Below are 23495 nucleotides of genomic sequence, written 5' to 3'. Positions count from 1 at the left end.
AATATTCTACCAATAAATCGAAGTGTACCACCTGCTTTCCATGAACCTATGTGTTCATTCCATCTCATATCCCCATAAAGTGTTAAACTCAAGTATTCATACGAGTTGACCTATTCTAACACAGATTCATTGATATTATAGTCATAGGAGACTATGTGTTTTCAATTTTGTGAAGTGCAAAATTTTACATTTCTCAACATTTAAAGCAAGTTGCCAATCTCTGCACCACGTTGAATTCTTATCAAGATGTGACTTAATATTTATGCAGCTTCTTTCAGATAGTAATTCATTATAGGTAACTGCATCATCTGCTAAAAGACTGATTTTACCATTAATACTGTCTGTAAGGTTATTAATATACAAAGTGAACAGCAAGGGTCTCAACACACTTCCCTGGGGCACACATAAAGTTACTTCTGCATCCAACAATGACTCTCCATCCAAGATAACATCTGTGTCCTTCTTACCAAAAAGTCCTTAATCCAGTGACAAAATTCAACTGATACCCCATATGACTGTACTTGTGACAATAAGCATAGATGCAATACTGAGTCAAATGCTTTTAGGAAATCAAGAAATTCTGCATCTACTTGACTGCCTCGATCCAATGCTTTCAGTATGTCATGCGAGTCGGGTTTCACATGATTAGTGTTTCCAGAAGTCACATGGGTTGCTGTGGAGGAGGTCATTCTGTTCAAGATACCTCATTATATTTGAGTTCAGAATATGTCCTAAGATTCTATAACAAACTGATGTCAAGGATATTGGATAGTAGTTTTGTGCATCACTTCTACTACCTTCTTGTTGATGGGTGTGATGTGCTATTTTCCAAGAAGTGGGAATGGTTTTTTGTTCGAAAGATCTACAATAGGTTATAGTTAGAGGAGGGCCCTGGATCTTTGTTCAATTTTAATGATTTCTGCTGTTTCTCAACACCACTGACACTAACACTTATTTCATTCATCTTTTCAGTGGAACAAGGATTAAATTGGGCAGTTCTCATGGGTTTTCCTCAGTGAAGGAACAATTGAAAAAGGAGTAGCATTCCAGCTTTTGCTCTGCTACCCTCAATTTCCTGCCACCTTTGCAAGGGACTGGACATTAACTTTGCTGCCACTAACAGCCTTTACATACAACCAGAACATCTTCGGGTTTTGTGAAATATTATTTGACGATGTTCTGCTATGGTAGCCATTTAAGGCATCATGCAGTGCTCCCTCAACAGCCAAATGTGTTTCACTTACCATCTCTCTATCAATAGCATGACCTATTACAGGTTGTATATGTGGACAAGGAAAAAAATTGCCAGATTTAATGATTAAGAAATACACTTTTTCCATTTTAAGTGACAGTATACTTTCCCATGGAACTGTAAAACTTATCAGTCCTTTGAATGATTAATGTTATATACACCTTCCTGGCGCTTTAGAATAGAATACAAAACCCAGAAAAAAAAGTTTTGGGAAGCTGCATAATTTCGTATTATGAAATTATAAATTTGAATTCCACCAAACACTACACAGTAGTTTCCAAAGCATTGAAACTGAGATTGTGATTCCCTTTTGTAAGCCTGTCATAACTCATGTCAGGTGATCTCGCCATCCGATGACAGCAGATGTTCAGATGTAGTCAGCGAATAGCAACATCACTGTTAAGTAGCGCAAACACACAAAAAGGAAAAGTTAATGATTTAAATTAATATATATAATGCAGCTACAAGGAGAGCTAAGCTTTACCATATAATGTTGATCTCGAAGATTAATAAGCTACTAGAGAAGCTAAGCTTTCACATGTAATATTGGTCTTTTTTGTGTGTTGTAATGTAATTAACTGTTGGAGATAAAGTTTATCTCGTGTGAAAACTATGATGCCCACAGTAAAGAGTTAAAGTCACTGTCACCTTCTTTTTGACTTTATGCCCAACATCGGCAGTGTTTGCAAAGTAAATTATGGGGATTGGGCTCTGCTGTCTACGAGAATAGAATTATCTCATTGCCCAAACAAGTTTTGACACATTTGTGCCACTGGAGACTGGAAAATATACCATGTTTTACAGAAGAATTCCTGGGTGACAAGAAGGGCCTACAACCATTTTTTATCTACTATAATATTTCTTTGTCTTAGTCTCTAGATTAGGATTTGTAATTTCTTCGTTCAATGGTTAGATAGCTTGCCATCTGCTACATCATAATGCTTTTGAGAAGGTCGTTAGTGACTTCACAAAAATCACTTTCTTTAAATATAATTTCATTGCACAAAAAAATGTCAAAAATGTTTGTGAAATAAGAAGCCTTTGTAGTTTCTATAATCATGTACACACCAACTTCCATTATAAAGGAAGAAGAGTTGTCTGATGAAGGATCACAAATGAAGCTGTAAGTATGCTAATTACTGGGAAGGGAAGATATAATTGGTGGATACGGATACAGATACGGATACGGAAGAAGAAGAAGAAGAAGAATTTAACACTCACCAATTTCGACAATAAATAGTAATTACAAATTAATAACAGAACTGACAATATCTGCTTCTGTGCACTTTCCTCACACCAATAATACTTCTGATGCAGCAGAGCAAAGATCTACAGTATACTAAAAACGAAGCAGAAGGAAAAAAGGTATGTGTGCAAGGAAAATTACTACGTGGTGTGGAGAGAACTGGAAAGTCATCAGAGAAATAGCAAGGGTAGAAGATGAAGAGCAATAAAAAAGACGAGTATATAAAAGAAAGAGAACTTTCCAGTGCTCATTCTCTTGTGTGAAATTTCATTTAAATATCTTATGTGTGCTGGAGTTTGAGAAAATAGACTGTTCAGAAGCTTTGAAAAGTGGAGTTAAATTTGGCAGCATAAATCTTGCTGTGGTGGCAAAGGATTAATTGTTGTTAGGAGGACACTGAGATAAGTTTTGCACAATAGTCAGGAGAAAAACAAGTGGATCTCAAACAACTTGTCAAGTGTTACAAGGATTTTGTGTACAATGGAATACTACGGTTGTGGAGGAAAAAACTGCATTAGAAGGAAATACTCCTCATGTATTTGTTTCTGTATAGGGTTACCAGTCTAGTTGATGGATATGCACTCACTAGTGAGAATGCTGTTGAGTAATTCAGTATGAAAGGTTTTGTCTGGCAAGGGCATCCATAATTTTACAAAAACAATATTTGATTTTGGAAATATGATAAATGTCAGAAAGTGAATACTTTCGAGTACTTGTGGTCTTCATGTTGCGAGATAACTCCAAAAAGTCACATCCAAGAAGTGAGGAGGTTAAAATTTAGATAATTATTTTCAGACTTGGGAGAAAAACTGGGTGAATTTGATCTGAAAGGAAATGAATTTTTCTAGAAATATCAAGATCAAAACATCATCATTGTGAATAGAGATCACAGTAATTTTCCATTTTATCACATTAAACATTTATCTATTCCAATAAAATTGTCATTATACCATTCCTTCTAATCCACCTTGTGCTAAAAATAATTGAGTAGTGGAAAAAATGCAGGCTAATGAGATAACAGAATTACTTAGCATTTGAAAAAGTCACCTTGTTCTATATCCTGTAGCTTCATCAATTCCCCTATAAAATAATGGATGGCTGTAAGCATCTCTGACATTAATAACTTCTCCTGTTTTAGCAACCCAGCCAGCTATACCCTGGCCTTTGCGCACTCGGACTTCCTTTAGAATCTGAAAATAAAAATGTGTTGAAGTTTTTTTGTTCAAAATAAAATTATAGAATTGTGGCAATTCGTCCTCTACACTTTATAAATGACAACATGCAAAGGTTAGTATAGATTTATACATCTAAGAAAAGATCTATGTGTGACCACTGTCATATCTTAACAAAAGCTCTGGCCAGGAACTAGAGAAAATACTGGTCCTTTGTAAAATCAGAAAATAGGTCTACGGCTTACCCAGTCACTTGTTGACCAGTCTTGTGTGGCAGCTGAAGATAGCAAAACGAGATCGTTTATGTTTACCGTCATTTGACAATCAAACAGACTCCCATGTGGACAACAGAGTTATAAGCATCCCTGCCATAGAAAAACAATTGAAAGATTTGAAAACAAATAAGACATCAGGTCCGGATGGAATCCCAATTCAGTTTTACAAAGAGTACTCTATGGCACTGGTCCCTTACTTAGCTAGCATTTATTCCAAATCTCCTGCCTAGTGCAAAGTCCCACGAAACTGGAAATAAGTGCTGGTGACTCCTGTCTATAAGAAGGCGAAAAGAACAGACCAGCAAAATAACAGATCAATACCCCACACATCAATTTTCTGTAGAATCCTTGAATGTTACCTCAGTCTGAATATAATAAATTTTCTTGAGTCCAAGGCATTTACGTCCCAATCAGCACAGTTTTAGAAAGCATTGCTTGTGCAAAACTCAGCTTGTCCTTTTCTCACATGATATACTGCCAAGTATAGACGAAGGGCATTAGGCAAATTCAATTATTTCTAGATTTCCAGGAATCATCTGACACTGTGCCCCACTGCAGACTGTTAACAAAGGTAAGGGCATATGGAATAGTTTCCCAGATATGCGAGTGGCTTCCAGACTTCTAAAGTAATAAAACCCAGTATGGTGTCCTCAATGGCAAGTACTTATCAGAGACAAGGGTATTGTCAGGAGTTCCACGTCAAAGTGTGATAGGACTGCAGTTATTTTCTATATACACAAATGATCTGGCAGACAGGGCGAACAGTAACCTGCGGTTATCTGCAGCTGTGGTGTACAGGAAGGTACTGTAGGAGGATACAATATGACTTCAGCACAATTTCTAGTTGGTGTGATGAATGGCAGCTAGCTCTAAATGTAGAAAAAATGTAAGTAGATGCAGATGAGAATAAAAAGAAAATCATAGTGTTAAGAGCAGGAGGAGATTAGTGTTTAAAGTCACGTCAACAACGAGGTCATTAGGGATAGAGCACAAGCTCAAATTAGGAAAGGCTGAAGAAGGAAATCACTCGTGCCCTTTCAAAGGAACCATCCTGGCATTTGCCTTAAGTAATTCAGAGAAATCACGGAAAACCTAAATCAGGATGGCTGGACACATATTTGAACCATCGTTGCCCTCCCGAATGTGAGTCCAATATGCTAACCACTGTTCCAACTTGCTCAGTCATACTGTTCGGATAAAGCATTAGTAGTGTCCTGCTTGACATAGTCATATCATTTAAATATCTGGGATTAATGTTTGCAATGCAAAACGAAATGGATCAAGCTTGTAAGGATTGTCATAGGGAAGGTCAATGATTGACTTCAGCTGAGGTACTAGCAGAAGTAAAAGTTGTGAGGACGGGGCATGAGTCGTGCTTGAGTAGCTCATATGGTAGAGCACTTGCCCCCGAAAGGCAAAAAGTCCTGAGTTTGAGTCTCAGTCCAGCACACAGTTTTAATCTGACAGGAAGTATCATATCAGTGCACAGTCTGTTGCCGAGTGAAAACCTCATTCTGATTAGTGCGAGAACTTTGGAAAAATATGCTTCATCTGTAAAGGAGACGACATGTAGGAAGCATAGGCGACCTGTTCTTAAGTACTGTTCAGGTTTTTGGGACCTGTACCAGGTCGGGTTAAGGGAAAACATCAAACCAATTCAGAGGCAGGTTGCTAGATTTGTTATTGTTTGGTTTGGACAACACACAAGTGTTATGGAGCTTGTTAAGGAACTCAAATGGGAATCCCTGGAGAGGACTGAAAACATTTAGAAAACCAACATTTGAAGTTGACAGCAGAATGATACTGCCAGACACATACATTTTGCATAAGGGCCACAAAGATCATACATGAGAAATTAGGGCTTATACAGGGGCATAATGGTAATTTTTCCCTTGCTCTATTTATGAGTGGAACAGGAAAGTAAATGACCAGTAGTGGTACAGGGTCTCCTGTCACCCGTCATAAGGTGGCCTGTGGAGTGTGGATGTAGGTGTAGTTCTAGATGTGGATGTGGATGTCAATGGAAAATATAACTCTTGCCTTCTTAAACTTTCAAATACAAGTTAACAAATTACAACAACTACAAAGTTTTATGATTTGTATAAATTTTGTAATAATGTTAAGTATAAACTGGTAATAAACAAAACAATAAAAAATTATTAAAATATATGTTACTTATACTTACATGAGGAGTGACTTCTCCATCAAAGATTTTAGCAACTAGTTCATCACTGTTCTGATCAACAATAAACAAGGAACACCTCTCAGCATTTGTCAGCGTGCGGGCCTCTGCCATAATTTCTCGCATCAGATCAGTAAAATCCCCTTTGAAAAATAATATTCATCTTATGCAATTAAAACTATAACACATGGAGATAGCAGCAATATAGGATGATAATCTTTCAATAGTTTTACAACGCTAGAGACTACAGAAACTGCTATAAGGAGAAAAGGAACAAACTTTTACTGAAAACATTTTGTTAAGCTTGTGGTATTGCCTCAGTATGTACTTGCATCACTAGCACTTAAGGGAATAAGACATAATTTAGTATATATATCTTCATAGCACTGTAGAAAATACTAGATTATTTTAGTAGTTAACTTTTCTGCTACTTCACTATCTAGTGAACTTGAGTTTTTCCCACTCTATAAATTCCATCCCAATTACAGTCATTAACAAACAAATTAATTAACTGTTAAACGAGCATCACAAATAAGTCAAATATATGATGCCACAAAGGTACAGAGTTTAATATCTTGTAGATACTGACATCATTAGAAAGCTAGCAATTCAATTAGACAAAGATGGGGAAGCATGCTGCCGTATATTTTAAATTACCATACTAGGTGTTTGTCAGATTTGTTCATTCACCTTGTAACCTAAAACTCATCACGAAGGAGAGCCTCTAGTAAAGTAGAACTAGTCAAACTCCAAATTAACTGGCAGAAGCAACCACTGCAGCTCACTACTGGAACAACCAGTTAAACTAATACTAATTTACTTACACTGATAACTATGGGCATCAGTTCTATATCAGTTTTAAATGTACAAGCTACTTTGAAGAAAGCCACCACTCTTCTGCTTCTTAGCTGCTGTTTTCATCCTATACTTCAAACTAAGTAAATATGTAAAGTTACACATAAAATAATTACCAATATATAGTTTGATAAAAATAAGGCTGTTTAATGAGAACACTAGTGGTAACTGAAATTTACATTCCCAAGTCCAAATATTATGGTAAATTATACATGGGACCAGTACTTGAGAATTTCTGATTTCATTCCTGACATCTGCATGACAACCCCTCCTCCCCTCACACACACACACACACACACACACACACACACACACACACACACACACACACACACACAAGGGAGTGAGAGTGAGTGGGGGAGGGGGAGTGGAGGAGGGAGGGAGAGAGAGGGGGGAGGGGGGTGGAGAGGGGAGCGAGAGGGGGAGGGGTAGAGGTAGAGGTAGAGGGTCAAGAAGACAGTAGGGTGAGTACTGACATGTGCTAAGGAGCTGTAAGAGAACTACCAATGTTCTCAGTGATTTTAAAAGATTAAGTCAACAGCACTATCAGGTTGCTGGTGATGCTATTGTCTACAGGGAAATATCCTCCTGGGATGACCACAAAGAACTGCAGAAATACTTCAGCTAAATTTCCTCTTTGTGTTATACACGGTAGCACTTTTTAAATATGTGTAGATGAAAGATAATGCTATGGCAAAGTAGAACAACAAGGGCATACAATTACGGGATGAGAGGTAAGCTTCTGTAGCCTGTCACATTGTTTCAATAATTAGGGATGATACAAATAAGCAATAAGAAATGAGAAGAACACATGAAATCTGTGGTAGAAAAGGTGTATAGAAGACTCACACTAGTTGAAAGAGTTCTGGAAAACTTTGATGTTTCTATCAAGGAAACTATATACAAGAATCGAGTGTGTTCAGATCTAGAGTACAACAGACAAAGGTAAAGACGTGCTTACAGCACTGTATCAGTTTGATCCACATGAATGTGTAACAGAGATGTTCAAGAAACTTAAATGGGAATGTGTGGAAGAAGGGCGGCATTGTTCTTATAATATCCTATTAAAGAAAGACTATGTAACGGTTTTGCTGCAAGCACTAAATATTTCATGTAGACACCATGATAATAACATAAGAGAGAGTAATATACCTGTCATTTGATTTTGATATTCCAGCAATAGCCATGTTTGCTGACTAAAAAATAGCACATACTCACCTACAATAAAACAATAGCTCAGAGAATAGGCAACCTTTTACAGGGTGTATACGTGGACAACGAACAAAAATTCCCGAATTTCCCTGTTAAGAATACACTTTCTCCCGGATGAAAATACATTTTTTTCCGTGTTAAGTAACAGTATACTTTCCCTCGAAACTGTAAAACTTATGAATCATTTAAATGGTTGTGGTTTTATACACTGGCGTAGAATTTCCCGGCACTTTAGGAACCGAAACTCAGGGGAAAAAACACATTTTAGAAAGATGTCTGATGTGCACAGCAACACGTACACTGCATATTTTCGTATTACGGAAGTGTAAATTCTAATTCCACCAAACACTGCATGTTACTTTCCAAAGGACTGAAATCGAGATTGCGATGCACTTTTGTAAGCCAGTTGTACCTCATGTCAAGCGATCTCACCAGCTGATGACAGCGTATATTCAGATCATAGGACACGTGATATAGTCAGCCAATAGCAACATCACTGTAACGTAGCGGGAACATACAAAAAGGAAAAGGTAATGGTTTAAATTAATATACAAATATACATAGTGTTGCTACAAGAAAAGAAATGCTTTTATGTTTAACATTGGTCACCAAGATTAATAAGCTGCAAGAGAAGCTAAGCTTTAACACGTAATGATCATTTTTGCGCATGTTACATTTTAAAGATATTACAAAAATGTGCCAGTAAATTTTTTAACAACGACATAAACATCTGATTTTCTGGGCTCGAAAATATTCTAAATGGTCGCCCTCAAAGATTTGATTTTTGAATTAAGAGTCAAATGCTCAGTGATTTAAGAAAATCATCAGACATTCGCGCGCACGGAGTTCATCTTGCACAAAAGGAAATTTACTTTGAAAGTAATGCTTTCCAAACAACAATTCGCAATATTTTCCCGCGAACTTTTAGAAATAGAATCGTTTCAGCAGTTGCCAGAGCGCATGAAATAACAGGTGTCGCAGCACTTGCGCAGCTACGATGATGCAGGAAGCCCATACGTTCGTACGTGTAAAACGTTAAAAGATCTTACATTATATCATAAAAGAAACAAGACATTAGAGGACACTCCAAGAGCATGGGATTTCTGTGAACTATACTAAAATGCATAATTCGGCTTAAAGTGCACATTCGTATGTCCAGATTCAGATGTAAATTTTCTTGGAGTACCTGTACTGTATAGTTTAGACAAGAAGAGAATAGAAGCTTTCGAAATGTGGTGCTACAGAAGAATGTTGAAGATTAGATGGGTAGATCACATAACTAATGAGGAGGTATTGAATAGAATTGGGGAGAAGAGGAGCTTGTGGCACAACTTGACTAGAAGAAGGGATCGGTTGGTAGGACATGTCCTGAGGCATGAAGGGATCACAAATTTAGCATGGGAGGGCAACATGGAGAGTAAAAATCGTAGAGGGAGACCGAGAGATGAATACACTAAGCAGATTCAGAAGGATGTAGGATGCAGTAGGTACTGGGAGATGAAGGAGCTTGCACAGGATAGAGTAGCATGGAGAGCTGCATCAAACCAGTCTCAGGACTGAAGACCACAACAACAACACCTGTACTGTATTATCTCATGTTTGGTTCTGTATTAAGGCATAATGCCATACGTGCTAGAAGATGAAAAAGTGAACTTGAAATGCAGCGAACAGTTGAAACTAGCCAATAGTATGGAATTAAACAGTCTCAAATAAATTGACTGCCTCAGCAGGAAAGATTAGTAAAAGTCGAATTTCGTGAACAAACCGACAAAAAATAACTTCATTGTTCTGCAAGGCGATTAACGCTTGACTGTCAGAAAGGTGGAAACAAAATAAAATCTGAAACTAATTACATATTTTAGCCTTCTGTAATTATGTGAATGTATTTTAATTCACTTGATAGCTCCCGGACACATAAATCCGTTTTGTTTTCATTTGAAGCGAGAGCAATAAACGAAGAGGAAACAGCAAAATCAGTTAACGTAAACACGGGTCACATGGAGACTACCCCCCCCCCCCCCCCCCCCCCCACTACAACTCAGACTGCTCTGTAAATCAGGTCCGGATCTAGGATATTTCCGAACCAGTGCGATATTAGATAGAGGCGCTCCCCCCTCCCTTGAGCATTTGAGGTAGGAGGCCAAAAATTTAAAAATTGTCTTTTCAAAAATATCTTCATTTTGTAGCACACATCATTCTGAAGAGTGTGATACCTAAAACATATATATTCGAGGGAAGGTAAGACATGTTATTTGGTCTTAAGTATGGCAAAGTGCAGTGGTACGTCTCTCCACACAGCATTCTTCCATCGCACGTCTCTTGTATTTCGCTCTGTGGAATTCAAACATGTAATATTTTGTAATGGAATGGGTGCCATCAAACTATATTCACGCCAGTGGAAATTCAAATGTCCTGTGGTGCCTCTCCTGCTCCCAGTCGGCCGGTTTAACATCCTGCTCCTCTTTTTAAAAAAAATCTCGGAATTAATACTGGTTTGGATTATTTGTAACCGGCAGAACAAGAACTGCCTATTAGCTAATAACTTGCTGATTTGTGTGACATAAAATTAAATATAGGATACATAAAACAAGTAAATACAAGAGACAAGGAAGACAGTACACATTTCTTCAGCCGTTAAGTCCTAGCTTCTTTTCTCTCTAATCTTGCCACAGCTTTATATGGTGTACTTTCCTTTCTGGGAAAGTATCTACTACCTCATCAAAGTTCGTCAACGTTTTGCTACATGAAAAAACGTAATGTCGTCGTCTAATACTAGAAAATCTGTTAATACAAATTGTACCCAAGACTGGTGTGGTTTCTCAATCTGATTACGTGTATTTTGTCACTGCTTTATAAAACGAAATAGGCCTGCCCAATATTGCAGCAGTTGTTACACATACCAAATAAACGAGGCTGTTTTGGCACAAATGGTCATTTTTATATCATGGCGGATTATAATTCACGAAGTATCAATATCAAATGCCTATTAGGCCTACTGCAAGCAAAAAGTTTTGTGTTAGGAAACAGTTTCACATTTCATTCATAATCCCTAGCTTTTGAAGCATGAGATCGAAAAGTAGTAGTACTAAATTTTTAAATACATTTCGAATCGTCATATTCTCCAGTAATTTGTGTGAGACCCCGTTTCTTCTCCTTCCTCGTTCTAACAAACAATCTTATCACTAATTCTGTAACTATTCCTCGCAGTGTCAAAACTTATTCTCTAGTTAATATCGTCACCGGTTTAGTTATCCGGTTGGGCGTTATTACGTGTTCGTATAATGCGTTTTGCAAGCTACTCCCAGAATAGAACTTTAGCAACTGCTAGCCGGGGACTGTATAGCTGGTCCTTAGCAATGTAGCAGTCTGGCCAAAAATTTTCTGTCAAAATTTCATTTCCTTGGACACACTGAGGAGACAATGCGCAATCTTTGTTGCCTATTATTTCTGTTAGTCGTTTTTTTCCACTCTGGTAGTCTGAATCTATGAAATTCGCTAGTAGTTATAACAATGATGATCATTTGCAAACCCAGTCAACCACATAAACAGTGACTGCCATTCATCCGTTCGGCTTTATTCCGCTCAGCTCGTATAGACCTGTCCCCATTTGTCTGCAGCAAAGTTTATTTCTAGATACGACGGGGATTCCCCTGGCAGAGACATCATGTACACAATGCACGCATTCAAAAATCAACTTATGATTCTTTCAGAAATCGACATAGAATTTGTTCAAAAACCAAAAGGGATGCGTTCAAAATAATATTAGAAATCGCTAGACCAACATGGGCTGGGTGCTAGGGGCTTTGTGAAACAAGGTATTTTTCCTCAATAATATGAATTTGGCACCCCCCCCCCCCCCCCCTTGAAATTATCACCTGGGGCAGATAACCGGTTTGTCCTCGTCGCCTAGTTCCGGGCCTGTTGCGCATACGTGAATCTGGCAGCTTAGGCAAACCAGTAAAATTTTTCCAAATAGCATCTGGCTGCTTGCCGCTATTGCTCATACAGCTAACTGCCACACTGCTATAGTCAGAAACAGGAGAAGGTACTACTCATACGTGACTCAACTGCACATGCGGATAAGCTCGCTCGCAACCGCTCAAACGAATCTAATGTAAAGTTGTGACATCACACCCATCGGAGGCAATTTGATGTTATGAAACATTACATAGTCTTCCTAAAGCCTTTGACACATTTTGCTGTTGGTAGATGCTTGTAAGAGCACTATGTTTTGTTGTTGTACATGGTGAACTTCCTTTGCAACTTAAATTTCATATTTGTTTCTTTTTCTCTTGTTCGTTTTTTATTGCTGCAGTATTATTCTGCCGTAGTGAGATACAGTAATATTCTTTGTTAGAGTATTGGTTCTTACCATAGTCACAAAAATTTAAATGAAAATTAAAACAATGAAAAATTCCTGGAATTCTAAAAAATTCCTGGGTTTTTCCCGGATGAAAAAATTCCAGGTTTTTCAAATTTAATGGGTCACACCTATCCAAGTTCATATGCACCTTCATACAAAGAAATCTTACAACAACATATTCACAACATCTCAGAGCTCTAGAAAAGTAACAGCTCCAATAGCACATTTGCTGACTACTTAATAGCCCACAACCATCACTCAACTGATATGGACACAGGTTTTAAATACAATAATCCAGCCACAGCCTATACCATAAATTTGCAACACAAAAAAACTTCCAAACACAGAATGCATTAGCAGAAGAAAAACAGATTAAAAGTAACTGCACTATGCAATGGCACACTATTTAAAACATTAAGAAGCTATACAAAAAAGACAACACAAACCAACACATGCCTGTGCACAGGAATGTGTTGAAGTTGAGTGACTGTAGGAGGACACAAGATGACTTAGACAAAATTTCTAGCGTGATAATTGACAGCTACTAAATGTAGAAAAATGTAAGTTAAGGTCGATCAGTAGGAAAAACAAACCCATAATGTTCAGAGAAGAATAGTGGTGTCCTGCTTGTCACACTCACATTGTTTAAATATCGGGCATAACATTTGCAAAGCGATATGAAATGAAACAAGCATGTGAGGATTGTTGTAGGGAAGGTGAATGGTTGACTTCAATTTACTGGGAGAATTTTAGAAATTATGGCTTTTCTGTAAAGGAGGCTGCAAATAGGGTGCTAGTGTGACCAATTCTCGAGTACCACTGAGGTGTTTGGGATCCATACCAGGTCAGATTAAAATGAGACACTGAAGCAATTCAGAGGTGGGCTGTTAGTTTTGTTATGGTAGGTTTGATGAATAAACAAGTATTATGGAGATGCTGTGTGAATTCAAACAGGAATCCCTGCAGGGAAGGTAACATTCTCTTCATGCAACACTATTGAGAAAATTAAGAGAACCAGCATTTGAAGCAGAGTGCAGAATGAGTCTACTGACACAAATGTACATTTTTCATATAGACCAAAGAGAAATTAGGGCTCACATAGAAGAATATATATTGTCATTTTTACCCTCACTTTATTTGTGAGTGGAACAGGAAAGGAAATAACTAGTAGTGGTACCAGGTGCCCTCCACCACGCACCATGTGGTGGCTTGCAGAGTAAGTATGTAGATGTAGATGGAATGTATACCCTGTTAGCCATTAGAACTGCAACACTATGAAGTTGGCACAGAACATATGTCAAACTGGCATGAACTGCAGTACTAGCTTGTATACGAAAACTGTTAGTATTTCAGTGCAGCTATGTAAAGTAGAATGACATTTGAATGCTGTAAGTTTGTGTGAAGATCTCGTTATGCCTTGTATAGAGAGTAGGAATGTCTACCAGTGTGTGCCAAAATTTGATAGCACCAGGATTGTGGCCTATAAGACAGGAGTTTATTGTTCTGCGATAATACTGCTTGTGTCGGTTGAGATTGCACAACTATCATCGAATATGGAGTACAGAGGGCCATACCAACGCCATTCAGTATCTCGTCAGTTGCGTGTGACTAGCAAACGAGAGGACTGACACACTGTTCACTCAGTCATGCACGATCGTACAGCCCCCCTGTGTGGCTTGGGTCAGGAATTGGTCTTCTTTGTAGTGAGACATGTATCACACAGGCAGAGCGGTGACATCTGGAGCACTGTGGACTTCAGCACAGTGACCATCGCTGCACCCTCCATTGATACAACAACACAGAGACACGTGCGTGCCGACTGGTGCACCAAATGATAACCCTAGATAAATGTGAGCCACCACATTCTCTTGACAGATGATTCCCCGTTCTGTGTAGAAATCGCAATTGGATGTGTGCAGGGTTGGAGAAGAACGAACATTCTGAGATTGGATTTTTCATCATATTGGTCCAGCATCTGGAATGATGGCGTAGGGTGCCACATGGTATACAACACAGCTGGTAATTCTGATGGCAGGCATTACATTTCTGATTTGATAAGGTTAGTGGCTGCTCCCTACGTTTGAGGTCTAGAGAATGTAATGCAACATCACAATCTTGTACTGCCCTGTCCTGCCTCAATATAGTGAGTGTTTGAATGTTGTTCTGGGCAGCATGTTCTACTGATCTCTCATCCATAATGGGTTACTGAGAAGCTGACATGCCACCACTTCTGGAATAATTGGCTGATGAACTCTGGTACAGAGCTGAACAGTACAGAATGAAGCACTTGTATCTGTCATCTGTGATCAATTCGACTTTATTTTCAACATTGTTGCCAGTCCTGTGTACTAAATTTTGCATACTGTACATCACAAATTGCTTACAAATTTAATCATGTATTCTCCCTACACGCATTAGTTAAATTTTCATTATTTTATATCATTCTTGCTGTTGAGTTTTGATTATAAGACTGACTTCTCTCCTTCACTGAGCAGTATGACTTTTTGCTCGGTACTACAGAAGCTACTTAAGGGCTTGAAAGACTCACATAGTTATAGCACATCATTATAAGGCCACGTAGTATCAAAGGAAACTTAAAAAAAAAAAAAAAAAAAAAAAAAAAAAAAAAAAAAAAAAGAGATACCAAAAGGTGCTGTCTGTGTAGTAAGCCCCCATATTACTATATCTAGGATGATTAGGCAGCTGGATGTAGACTGACACCTCCTGAGACTACAATGAAGATAATTAATACGGACCAATGATAAAAAGGATTCCAAACAATGAACCTTGTAACCATCAGACAAACTGCTAGGTTGTCTTCTAAATAATGCCTATGGCCACATTTATGTACAACACTTTGAATAGAATGGCGAAGTGTTCAGGTCTCCTGTAAGTAATTGAGAACACCAAGTAGCATTCTTAGGTGGATTTCCTTAACTTAGTAGCTCAAGTTTGGACCTCCAGATCTGGTAGGATTCCTAAATGTATTACTTAGGACTATTCCAGTTGGTCCATTGCTCAAAGCTACCTATCTTAGCCTTACATGCCAATTAAACAATGGAAAACCCATGATGGAAAATGACAATATTATGAAAAGGATAGTCTACTACCGACCATATAGTTGAGATACTGAGTCACAGAAGGCACACCACAACAAAAAGGCTGCTTACACACACACACACACACACACACACACACACACACACACACACACACAAACAAACACACATGAATACGCATGCATGCACATGCACACGACCTCTCGCTGAAAAGATAAAAAAATCTAGTCACCAAGTGGTGCCAGGAGAAAAAACAAGCATGAGTTTTAATTGTTTACTCCTACCACTGGTTGTGAATAGGGTTTTTTTTATCTATCCAGTTACATTATATTTTCAGGACTAACTCCTTCACCAGATGTAGCACTCTTCTTTCAATGTACCTGTTTGCCTCTCAATGCTTCCTACCTATGGTGAGCAGCAATATATTCCATTTCATATTTTTGTTAGTCCACCCCAGATTTTCAATTGTTTGACAACATTTTCACAAGACTGTCTCGGTCAAGCTGTTCAATTTATCCCACTTTCAATTTCTGCCCTCCATACAGTAGTATGGCAAATTTACAAGCAAAGACGCATCTCATAATTCATCTGATGGTAATTTCAGTAATCTGTTTGGATGTGCTACAGGGTAAAATAATGTGTAACAGTTTACGAGTTCTGCAAATTGTTCTCAATCCCTAATATTATGTGTCTCTATTTTATAAAATTCCTGTATACAATGATGAGTGCTGACAATCCCACGTAATTAGCACCTCAGTTGTTCATTCTTAGTCAATGATGTGCACTACAATTTGAAGAAAGTTTAATTGGTTCTGAGTGTTTTTTTAAGTCATGCATTGGTATCCCAAGGCATTACACAGGCACTTGAAAATGGCTGTAGACCAAAATCAGCAGCGGAGTATTTTTCTACTTTATCCATACTTGTGTCTGATAAGACAGAGCTACTGAATATATTTCTTGGGTCACATAGAATGATTCCATTGATGTGGTAGAGGACAGTGTGGATAGTCTCAGTGGCACCACCTCTCTGATCTCACCTCACAATCATCCTCATCTGCAGAACACAAACACAATCTGCGTATGTGTCAGCAGAACTTTAATCACTTTCGTATAGGTCTTGCTCACCCTTTTTAAGCTGGATGTGGCTTGTAATCACTAACGCCATGTCCCAATAACCCTGTGTCACAAAAATACCATCAAGCTATGCAAAAGCAACCACTCACACTTTGATACTCATACTATCACTGAAGGACATAATTTCTGAGAATGCACTACAATTCTGACCCACCCCTTTCCATAATGGGCTTCAGCAATTTCCATCAGCATGGACATTCCAATGCAGCTGCCAAATGGTTCATGGAAATATTCAAAATCCATAGGGCCCATTTTCACCTGGAGTTTGAATGAGATAGAGTAGTTATAAACATCTTCAACAAATTCCACACAATGCCAGTCAACACAAAGAGCATAACAGAACTGCTCTGTGGGTAATAACTGTAGAAATCACTTCACCCCCTCCAAATGGGTGGCCAGCAACTGCCACCATCAGTCCAGCACACCTTCTGGACACAGGACTTGGCCAAGATCAGGATCTGCAGCGACGGCTGCCAACTGCCAGTCCCTGCACCGTCTTCAGATCCTATGGCAAGATCTACAAGTGGGTTCCCCTGGAAGACATTTCTTTCTTTTTAGCATTGCCAGCCAATCACATTCTCTTTTCTGAGGAAGGAACAAATAACCGTAGTTCTGAAAGCTAGGATAGTGTGTGTACTTTTATATGCATCTACTGGTAGTCAGAAATATTTCGTACCCTGAAGGTATTATTGGTCAACACAGTAAAATAGTTATTTTGTAGTTCTACATATTTCTGTTCATGTGTTTACTTCACTGTCGTTATTCTATTCTTTCCATTCCTTAACTTTTTTACTAGGCCAAACTTTCTAGTCGGCGATATCCCTGTACTTATCAGATCCAATGAATGAGCTGCAAGTCTTTGAGATGGCAGTAGAAAGCCATTGTTTCACAGACATTTGAAAGTAAACTGAGCCTGGTGATCATAATATACAATCCATGCGGTATGGAGGGAGCCAGACAGCTGTGGATGATTAGTTTCTTTAATTAGGCCTGTGACTTGTATCTGAAATGAAAGCAGCATTATTGAGAAACAATACAAATTGATGAAGGACAGAAGCATTACAGCCTTATACCTAATTTACATACTCAATTCTGTTCAGTTCTCACTGAATAGTCTTACAAAGTGTTCAAAGAGTAAAGATATTTTCAACTGTGGGGTGGGGGGTCTGCTTTCTTTGCACTTCCAGTGTCTGGCCTTTATAACTGGTTGAGACACGGAACCCACGAAAGTCACCTGCACGTAAGAGCCACATAAATGAGCGATGAATGCAGAGTGCAGCTGAATGAGATTAGCTGTATTTGTATGTGACAGTTTCCATAATTCTCAGAGAATTAAGGAATTTGTTCATTATACACCTCGTGATATGCTTGAAGTAACATGATGCAGGATACAGCAAAAAAGTTGAAAAGTTAAAAGCAGAGGATCTACTCTAAAATGCTTTCAGTGGTACCTTCCTTTTCATAAAAACTGAAAAATGTTTGTTATTCCACCACAATATTGTCTGCCTGCCAGGATTATAAGAGTATTTTAGAATTTATGCATTAGCTGAATAGTAGATTTATGATGCGTCTTCTCATATCTTGGATGCTATTTTGACTTACAAGCACAGCAAGATTGCTAATTGTCCAATCTGGTCTACTGAGCATCAGTTTTGGCATACTGTATTTGTTGAACTGTCTGGAAGCTAAAGCAAAATTAGGAAGGGGTCGGTAGAGTGCAACTGTTCTGTCAACTTCTGTAGGACGTTATCAGCTACTGCAGGAAAATCATGGGGAAGGTCAATGACAAGACAATTCCCATGCAGTGCTGAAGAGTATTATTTTTTCTATATTCATGAGGATAATGTCACTTAATTAGATGAAATTCTCTGTCATTCAAACATTGAGCCTAAGTATGTGGGAAGGAGGGGTTTGCAAATGATGTGTGTTGAAGTCTCCAAGCAAGAGCAAGGGACAGAGAAGAGCTACTGCATGAAGTCATTAGGAGCTTGAACATAGGTAGGGTCATAGAGTGATAAATACAGGGGACACACAGTTGTGTTGGGTTACTGTATCTGAACAGTTACTCTTTGACAGTGAATCGTGAGGAGAGACTATGCACAGAATGGTATGTACTCTGGTAATCCTGTTGGATGTACTGATTGATCAATCAATATAAATTTGCTTATGTCTGGCAAGGTTGCTAGGTGCAGTGCGGAAGACTACATTCTCCAGTGGCAGATCACATGGCAAAACACCATGGCAGATTCAAGGACTGTTACAGACCACCATGGTGTCACACAATAATAAGCCAATGTTTACAGCAAGCTCTAAGGTATGCCTACTGACGATGACCCTAAACTCCCTCCTTTTCACATGGATTTTGATTCAAATTTAGTTGTTAACTACTGATGACATTTGGCTAGGTCATGGAATTCCCTGTCTGCCTAATGCCGAACTGTCTTTGCTAACTTGTCAGCTGACCATTGTGTTTCCAGTGAATGAATCGAAGACACTGGGGAACACTGAGAGCATGGTTCATCTCTGAGTGCTTCCCAGTTAAAGCTACAAATAGTGTTTCCCAGCACTGATGTGTGAGTTATTCAGCAAATATTCAGAGTAGAGTACTGACCGCCTTCAGAAGTCTCTCTCTATTTTTTTTTAATTATTATCAGAAGAACTCAGTACTATTATTTTCTGTGATTTAATTGCAAAATAAGTTATGCTTAATAAAATCTGTGTTGCTAAAGAAGCAGACTTTTAACAGTGGGGACAAGACTTTTGTGGAACTGTAAACCACTCTCTGTTGGAATAGGCCTTGTCAGGCCATTTTGCTCTTTCACCCATGATGGACCAACAATTTTTCAAGCTCTGCAAAAACAGAAATAGTAACAAGAGGTCAAGAGGTTAAAATTAAAGTGTAACTACTCAGGAAAGTTTAGTGTGGGCTGTAATTATCATATGGGTTCAAAACTTAGTAGAGATGCTAATAAGGCAAGCAATTTATGCTAATAATAATAAATAATAATAATAATAATAATAATAATAATAATTTTATTGTCGTTCAGCTGATTACAGCAATAGACAAAGTCAAGAGTATATATTTCTACATAAACTACTATATCAATGTAAATTGGTTTACATAAAATAGGTACACGTTAGAATACAGTATTTTCATCTTCAAAGAATTCATCAATGGTGTAAAACGGATTGTTCAATAGTAGCTTGTATAATTTAGCTTTAAAGTCAGCACTTAGTCTATTAAACACCCTTAGTCCAAGAACTAGGTAACAGTTATGCGATTTTGATAATCTATGATATGGTACATCTACAGATAAATTAGACACATTGTTTCTAATGTACATTAAAACATTGTAGATGAATAAGTTTACTACTGTAAGACACTGCAATTTAATAAACAGAGGTTTACAATGTTCTGTTTTATCAGAATCCGTTATTATTCTTATTACTTTCTTCTGTAAAAGTAGAATGTCATTTACATGCCAGCTACTACCCCACAGTAAAATTCCATAACAGATGATGCTTTGGAAGATGGCAAAATATGCTGATCTCACATAGTCATTGGGAACATGTCTTTTTAAATTTCTAATTAGATAAATAACTCTTGAAAGCCTAGCCAATATATTTTTAATGTGTGGTTCCCACGTCAATTTATTGTCAATAGTAACACCTAAAAATTTAAGTTTCTAATTCCTGGTAGTTAGGAATCTCTTTGAGGCTAAAGTAAAGTGTCTGGGTTTTGTTTCCATTTAGCAAGAAGCCATTAGCTTTGAACCATAACAAGGACTGCGCAAGGGTATTTTCGGTCGGTGTTTTCAGTGTACCTAGATCAATGCTTTTATGTAGAAAAGTTGTGTCACCAGCATACAATATTGTATGAGAATTCATGAATAAGGGCATGTCATTAATCATTAGTATAAACAGTAAAGGTCCAAGCACCAACCCTTGAGGCACTCCGTACCTAACATTAACCAAATCTGATTTCTCCCTACCAATTCATACAACTTGTTGACAGTTCTCTAGAAAAGACCTGAACATATTTATACGGTTATCATCAAAACCATAGTAAACTCGCTTATTCAGCACAGTTTCATGCTCTACACAGTCAAAGGCTCTGCTCAGGTCACAAAATGTAACCTGGGCATAGTCCCTAGCCTCGAACACATCTAGGACTAATTTTACGAGGGAGTCCATTGCATCCATTGTGGATTTACCTTTCCTAAATCCAAACTGTTTATCACTAATTATATTTAGTTTACCCAAGTAGGCACTAACTTGCTCATACATAATCGTTTCTAATTTTTTTTTTTTTTTAAACTGGGGTCTGTAACTAGAGGGACAGTTCTTTTCCCCTTTTTTGTATATGGGCACAACTCTAAAAAATTTTAGTATGTCGGGGAACTTACTTTCAACTAGGCATTTGTTAACACAAAAGGTTAAAGAAGAAATCACACAATCAATAACATATTTCAACAAATTACATGACATATCATAGTAATCAACACTAACTGAAGGTTTGAAATTTTTCACTATTTTTAGGATATTATTTTGACTCACTTCTGTGAAAGTGAAGGTGCTTGGGGGAAGCTTTTCAAAGCAGCTGTCCATAATACAAAGTGCATTTTCAGGTGGTTTGATTATTGAACTACTAATTTCTTCAATGGACTGAATGCAATATTTATTAAATTCTTCTGGGGTAATGGCAATTTCCCCTTCGTGTTTAGTGTGTGCAATGGAGTTTATTACACTCCAGGCCTTCTTGCATTTATTGTTAGATTTTTCAATGTTTACTATGTTATGCAGTTTCTTTGCTTCATTTATTGCCTTCCTATACTTGCATTTAGCTTTAGCATACAGGTCTTTATACAGTTCTGATTTACTGGTTTTGTACAGAATAGAATACAGCATAACAGTATTTTTCAGTTGCCCTAACTGTGGAGTATACCATTCCTTCATTTTCCTTTTCTTGTAATTACTACTAATATTCACTGTACATTTTTTCAGAGGGATGTTATTTTCAAATACATTTAAAAAGACTTTGTGAATACAATATCAGCCGAACAGTGTTGAAGCCTAATAAAACATGTGTCTCAACTGAAATAAGTGAGGGCATGTCTAAACCTATCCATCCTCTCTCTGCTCAGTGGTCTAGTAATCACAGTTTTAGATTCTGGTTTGGTGCAGTCTGAAGTTACATTATTAAGACTAAAATATACTGTATCATGGTCTGAGAAAGGGAAACTAATTACATCAGTGTACATACAAGTTCTCTTAATATTTGTACATATATTGTCTAGACAGGATGAGCCACTGGTAGGTTTGCAGTTAACATAGTACAGGTTAAATTGTCGAAGCACATTTTTGAGCTCTGTCACAGTTTTTCTGTCCTGCAGGACATCAAAACTTGAATTGATATCCCCTCCAATGACAACATTGTATTTTTTTTCATTTCAGTATACATATGTACATAAAGAGTTCCTAAAGTTTCTCCAGAAAGATATGGGGGTCACCACTAGGTGGCCTGTACAATACTACTACCATTAACTTAAGCCGCCCCCCCCCCCCCCCCCCCCAGGGGCTCAGCATTCATTTGCTGAGTACGGGCTTGGCGACCCCGGGGTCCTGAGTTGGGTACTGGTCAGTGCCCCCAGTCTCCTGTCACCGTAATCCCCGGACATGCTTCAGCGACCATCGCATGGCGCGGCGGTGGAATGTTTTGTGCTGCGGGGAATGGTAATCTTGACTGCCTGGATTGCGAGGAAGGTAAAACTCTATAAAAACCCCTCAATCTTATGGTGTGCTGCGCGCCTATAAGATGCATGGCTGTTTGGGTGGAACAGTCGCAAGCGGGCAACCTCTGGGGCACCTGCTGCACCCCAGTTGTATAAGGCTTACCTAGGCACGCGAGGCTCTGTCTAGGCAGACTTCTAGTTCCCTAGCCGCTCGTGGGACCGAGAAAGAACCCTCGAACTTTTATTCTTCTCCTGCCAGCGGAAAGGGTGGACCGCTGGTGGGTTCTAACACCCAATCCAACAAGAGGGCTCGTGTAGCCACTCTTCCTGATTCAGTTACTCGTAACAGAATGCAAACTGCTTTGCAGAATGTTTTTCTCATAATTAAAAGAAAAGATGGGAGTTTCGAAAAAGTTTCACCATTTTATATCCAGAAGGGTCTAGAAGGTATTGCTGGCACATTAAATTCTGTAAAGCGCTTGCGAAATGGCACCTTGTTGGTTGAAACATCTAGCTTCCAGCAAGTCCAGAACCTTCAGAAGCCATAATTTCTTGGGGAGTTTGCATTAGAGACTGAATTTCACAACACCTTGAACTACAGCAAGGGTGTTGTGACTTGCAGAGATCTCATTGACATTCCCCAAGACGAACTGAAGGCTGAATGGTCCCGGGAAGGAATTGTCGATGTGCAACACATTATGAAAAGGGTGGATGGTGCTCTCATAAAGACTGACTCATTTATCCTTACATTTAACAGTACCAAATTGCCAGAGCATGTGAAGGCAGGTTTCCTACGTCTCAGTGTACGGCCTTATTACCCCAACCCCATGCAGTGTTTTAAATGCCAACACTTTGGACACACTACTCTCGGCTGTAGAGGGAAAGCCGCTTGCGGGAATTGTGGTAAAGCCGCCCATGAGGGAGTTGGTTGCTCCTCTCCTCCCAAGTGTGTCAACTGCTCTGGGGATCACCCTGTGTGGAATAGGGAATGCAGAGTTTTCCTTGAGGAACAG

At 38.4% G+C, this 23495-nt stretch overlaps 1 protein-coding gene across 1 annotated transcript in view; it reads right to left on the bottom strand.

The window, feature by feature from the left end:
• The window catches only part of LOC126279039 (cGMP-dependent 3',5'-cyclic phosphodiesterase-like), a 227079-nt gene that overhangs the window by 116577 nt on the left and 87007 nt on the right, over positions 1-23495 (bottom strand). The window contains exons 5-6 of the mRNA XM_049979443.1: positions 6131-6270; positions 3546-3688 (exon numbers count right to left, since the gene is read on the bottom strand). Of these exons, the coding sequence (XP_049835400.1) occupies positions 3546-3688; positions 6131-6270 (283 nt within the window). The remainder of the gene's footprint in view (positions 1-3545; positions 3689-6130; positions 6271-23495) is intronic.

This window comes from Schistocerca gregaria, chromosome 6 (assembly GCF_023897955.1).
Source record: "Schistocerca gregaria isolate iqSchGreg1 chromosome 6, iqSchGreg1.2, whole genome shotgun sequence".
Classification (NCBI taxonomy): domain Eukaryota; kingdom Metazoa; phylum Arthropoda; class Insecta; order Orthoptera; family Acrididae; genus Schistocerca; species Schistocerca gregaria.
Note: the sequence above shows the minus strand (reverse complement) of the source record. Positions and strands in the feature narration are given on the sequence as shown.